This window comes from Cannabis sativa, chromosome 3, assembly GCF_029168945.1.
Source record: "Cannabis sativa cultivar Pink pepper isolate KNU-18-1 chromosome 3, ASM2916894v1, whole genome shotgun sequence".
NCBI classification, from domain to species: domain Eukaryota; kingdom Viridiplantae; phylum Streptophyta; class Magnoliopsida; order Rosales; family Cannabaceae; genus Cannabis; species Cannabis sativa.
Window position 1 is genome coordinate 36,589,854 of NC_083603.1, and position 5,718 is coordinate 36,595,571.

Below are 5,718 nucleotides of genomic sequence, written 5' to 3' on the forward strand. Positions count from 1 at the left end.
GTACGCCAGTACCGCAAACACCAGAATGGAAGGTGTTTGTTGATGGAGCATCAAATGAAAGCGGATTCGGTGCTGGGATAGCAATGATATCGCCAGATGGACTTCGACTCTAGGCAGCCCTGCACTTCACATTCCCAGCCTCTAACAACGAAGCTGAGTATGAAGCCCTAATTGTAGGACTCAAGTTGGCAAAAGCAGTAGGAGCTACAAGAGTAGAAGTCTTTAGCGATTCCCAGTTAGTGGTCAATCAAGTATCAGGGAAATACCAAACGCGCGAAGAAAATATGGCCGCTTACGTAGCAATCGTCAGAGAACTGCTCCATGAGTTCACAGAATACAAAGTGGAAAGAATTCTAAGAGAAAAGAACACTCATGCAGACTATTTGGCCAAGTTAGCATCGGATAACAAAATAGAGAGACTGGGGGTGGTACCCGTTGAACACCTCGCGGAGCCAAGTATTAGAGTCATAGAAACTATAGCTACAAATGAGCAAGAACCGAGTTGGATGGACTCCATCATCAAATACATAACGAGAGGAGAGTTGCCTCAGGAAAGGGCCTTATCCAGGATGCTACAATATCAGGCGCATCGATGTGTAATGATGGATAATGTCCTTTACTAAAGAGGACTCAGCACGCCATACTTAAGGTGTGTGTCGGACCCTGAAGCTAGACAGATCATGCAAGAGGTCCATGAGGGGTTTTGCGGAGATCACACCGGAGGTCCAAGTCTCTCAAAGAAAATACTGAGATAAGGATATTTTTGGCCAACAATGAAGAAAGATTGTGTAGACTACGTCCTAAAATGTGATTCGTGCCAAAGGTTTGCAAACATACCAAGAGCCCCCCCCCCCCCAACGAAATTACCCTAATGACTAGCCCCTGGTCCTTCGTGGTATGGGGAATAGATCTCATTGGGTCCTTACCAACAAGAAAGGGAGGGGTAAAGTATGCCATAGTAGCCGTGGACTACTTCAAAAAGTTGACGGAGGCCTAGCCTATGAAGACAATAACTGCTAAAAAAGCATTAGACATTGTTATCAAAAACATGGTGGGTCGATATGGCTTGCTGCATAAAATAGTCTCAGACAATGGAAAGCAGTCTGACTGCGAAGAATACACCAACTTCTGAAACAAACAAGGAGTTGTTAAAAGCTTCTCCGCGGTGGCAAGGCCACAAATAAATGGACAGAGAGAAGATGTCAACAAAATCCTAAAGATCACCCTAAAGAAGAAGCTGCTGGCCTGCAAAAATAATTGGCCTGAAGAATTGCCAAGAGTATTATGGGCCTACCGAACCACTCCAAGAAACACAACCGGACAGTCACAATTTTCAATGGTGTACGACTGTGAAGCTATGGTCCTGGTGGAAACCTTGTTCCCATCCCACAGAAGGGCGACATATGATCTGACAACAAACAAAGCTTTATTACAAGAAGCACTGGATCAAATTGACGAACTCTAGGATGAGTCTTAAGTACGGATAGCAGCTTATCAAAGAAAGGTGGCTAAACACTTCAACGCCAAAGTCAAAAAATGGAAATTCACCATTAGTGATCTAGTCTTAAGAAGAGTCTTCCCAGCAACTCAAGAACTCGGAGTTGGGTACTTGGGCCAAATTGGGAAGGACCATATGAGATTGAGGATGAAATCGGCTCCGAGACCTACAAGCTAAAAAGAATGGACAGAACCACAGTGCCTACGGCCTAGAATGCTGATCACCTCCGAAAGTATTATCAATAGTTAAAAAACAAAGTTTATATTCTGTAAAAGAATTTGTACCGAAAAAATATATGAAACTTCTTATTTAAACTTGTAAGAGTAAGTGACTTCAAAACTAATTTTCATGTCACTTAGAGGGTATTAAGGCATATCATACGGGCAAATATAAACAGGACAAGCATAAGAAAACTGAAAGATCAAATATATCTAGACATAAATTGTTTGAGTAAGAGAATCTTAAAAGAAAAGGCCTGGGATGGGCCATAAAAGTATCCCCTTAAAAAAAGAAGAAATTGTCTTAGAAGTAAGGGGAAGGACAGGATAAAAAAACATTAACAATAACATAGGAAGAGATATAAAATAAATTTCTTAGTCAGCCCGAGGAGGAATATGAGGGCCCCTGCGCTCCTCCAGCACTGCATCCAGCCTCTTCTTCTTCTCCCGGAAGCGAGCCAAAACCTCTTCAGTCTAAGGGTAAAAGTTAAGACAAAGATTCTGGCCATTAGTCTGCCAAGCCATGAAAACCCCATCATCGAAGCGTTTCTTGCAGTGCTGACAGGTGATTGGGGCCAGGAGAGCATCCCTCTTTGCTTTAGCTGCTTCCTTTTGAGCTTGCTCCTTTTACTCAAGAAGCCCCTTCACCTCAACAGTCAAGTTAGTTGTTGTCTGCAAGTTTTCACCTAGTGCAAATCCTTTAAAGACTTCAGCTTAGCGGTCAGTTCTTGAACTGCTTCCTTGGAATCCCAAAGGTCCCTCCTCGTCCCAGCCACGACCTCATCTTTGGCCTTCAGCGCCTCATCCTTAGCCTTGAGCGCCTTCCGCTGGCTCTGCTCCATAAGGGACTCCTTCTTTTGGGCTTCCTCTCGGATGGCTTTCTTTTGCTCCTCCAACTCCCAAATACTCTGTTGGAATTATTTTACCAGGAACTAGATTTACTACCATGTTTGTTATTTAACATCCTAAATATGAATTACAAAAACAATGTAAATAAACACATATAAAGTTTAAGAAACCTTACAGTGGGTGCAGCGAAATTAAATGACTCCTTCCGCTTAGAACTCTGACCCTTGTATCCTTTTGGTAGCATAGTATCACCAAGATCTGAGCCCGATTCTCCTTCTTGTTGATTAGATTCTTCATAGTCTTACATACTTTGATTGAGGACCAACTCGATGTGTGTGGGCACTCACTCTATCACTCAAGGTATGGAAATATGAAGAGAGAAAGAGAGAGATAGGGTTTTGGCTATGCTATAGGAAAGGAGGCTCAAAATTTTACTGAAGGAATGAGATGCATCATCTTCTTTTCCCTTAAGCCATCACTACCTATTTATAGGAGACAACTTAGGTTTAGGTTAGGATTTATTAGGCATTAAAATAATGAAGAAATTAAATAGAAAATACTTTCCCTAGTGGCCGGCCATAGGATGTATTGGGCCCCACTTGGAATTTTTCATTTTATCACAATCTTTCCTTATTTTCACAAAAATGCCATTTTTCCAATTCTAACCATTTAAATGCAAAAACTATTTATTTAATAATTAAAACGATTATCAAATAAAATTTTCATTTAATATATTTGTTAATTAGACTTAATAAAGTCTCTTAATTAACAAATAAACCCTAAAATCTCTTTTCTTCACATTTAAGTCGTTGCTTATTAAAAATTCATAAACTAGACATAGTATAATTTTAGAATTATAATTGATTAATTAAAATCAATTAACTGAGTCTTACAAGCAGTTTGTCTCAACTAGTACGAGGACCATGGGCCTATATAACCGAGCTTCCAATAAGCACACCTAGAATTTACCAAGTAAATTTACTAACTTATTAAGCACACCCTTTCAATGTATTTTATCCTTAAAACACTTGGCCACCTATAAATGATATTATAGTGAATTAATATAATCACTAAAATGAGCGCTCTATCATTTATCTCTATTTAAGAAGCTCAAAGGAGATCATCGTTTCACTTCTAAATACCTGTAGAAGCTATAAATTCCATATCTATGATTAGCACTCCCACTCAATTGCACTACCATGTTCCTAAAATGTACGTATCACCCTGACCAAAAAGTAGGCTTAGCTAACAAATCAAAGAACACAAATAAAACTCTTGAGATCGAACCTAACCATGTAAGGATTAAGATCATTTGATCTAGGATCAACTAGGTGACATTAAATTGAATAGATATTACGGTAAATTTATCATATCTAATCCATGTTCAATATTGGTCCCTTCCAATGTATACTCCATACATTCGATACTGGTAAACTTTGTCAATGCCCTAGAAAGGACATCACACTTATCCAAGGTGTAAGTATACCTATCGCTGATTATCATGCCAGTCTAAATCTAGTGAACTGATAAATCAGGGAATTAAGCTTTTGAACATATAATCATGATTATATTCGACTATGCTGACAACACTATAATCACGAACAAATACATATGTAAACATGAAATAAATGATGTGAACCATGCAACATAAAATGTGATTTCTGATCTTTATTAATTAGTAAATCTGATTATATTGAAATGAGTTTTATTTAGGGAACAAAACCTAACATACTCTTCATGGCCTCCTCCATGCCTCTGAATTTGGACATGGTATATCCATGGTCAATCAGCATCTTCGAGAGAAGATCGGTCTCTGCTGCAATCTGGCAACCAACAAAAAATATATGATATTAGGCATCAAAAGGGAAAGAGGCTTGAAGGAACTTAGCAGATAGAAACTTACCACAGTAAGGGTCGCACTCACATCCTGGATTTGATAAATGGGATTGGTAGAGGCACATGCCTCATATCTCTTCATCGGGATTTGAGTCAGGCCGCCAGCAAAGTGGCTCATCAACTCTGAAGCAAAAGGAGCCAGACATTCTTGTCGTATTCACTATGAGTAAATTTGTCTTGGGCATCATTCAGAATCTTCTTCAGAGCCTCCACCTTTGAATTCCCCTTGGTATACTCCTCCGTGGCGTAATTATGTTTGGCAATTCGGACCTGAGTCCTCTCCTCATCGGCAGGGATGGGGGTTAAGACAATACCAGGAGGCACGGTATACTCGTCCATTTCGGATGGAATCCTTGAGTCAAAACTAGGAACCGGAGTATCCACACGCCTCGACTTTTTAACAGTCTCGGTCTCCACCATCTTGCCTTTACGCTGTCGGTCCAGGGGAGGGAGGATCTCGCCATCTTCTTCTTCCTCCACTTCCTCGTCGATTAAAACGACTTAGTCCTGGGGAATGCTATTAAAAGACCTCCCAATAGTCACCACTAGGTCGCGTGCTTGAGGCACATCGACCTCAGGACTGTAAGTTTGGGCGAGGAAATCCAAAAGGTCATCCATCGGCTTTGTTGCTTAAAGAAATAAACGAATAAAGATGTTAGAACATTATCAGAAAATCATACATGGAAGAGTAATGTAATGAAACTATTCCTACCCTAGCGATCTAATTCTGCCCTAGCAAAAGTATGTACTAAAAGACTGTTGTTGTCATCCCCTAGAAAGTTGTCGGAGGGGAGGAACCAACTGGATATAAATAGGCAGAGTGATCCAGGAGGATGCGTACGGGAGGATCGGACCCCATTCGGGACCGGCCTCAGAAATGACTAAGGTTGGAACAATAAAAACCCTTGGCATGATCACCCCATTGAAAGGGGGCATCCTAAACCTATGAAGCCGGTCATTAAATTCCACCGACCTATAAGTGGAGTAATCCTGAACAGTAGGAACATGATGAACAATCAGTGGGGACTTACCAGCTTTGGAAGTGCTGGCATCAGGAGCCCCAGCGTTAGGAACTGGGAACAGAAACTTGGGCCTGGAAGTCGCCTAATCTTTTATGGCCTCTATCTAAAGGACCCTCCCTCCGACAGCTTGGGCCTTGATGTAGGCTAACTCTTGTTCCCTCTTGAAGAGGTACTTTTTGTACCGGTCCTCTGCAGAGGCAATGATATTTGCCCGAAGTGCCTTCTCAGATTCGGG

At 41.0% G+C, this 5,718-nt stretch overlaps 1 protein-coding gene across 1 annotated transcript; it reads left to right on the forward strand.

Moving 5' to 3' along the window:
• The first annotated feature begins 284 nt into the window (after positions 1–284).
• LOC133036048 (uncharacterized) lies at positions 285–623 on the forward strand. Its single transcript, XM_061112519.1, has one exon. The coding sequence runs from the start codon at positions 285–287 to the stop codon at positions 621–623; it is 339 nt and encodes a 112-aa protein (XP_060968502.1).
• The last annotated feature ends 5,095 nt before the right edge of the window (positions 624–5,718 follow it).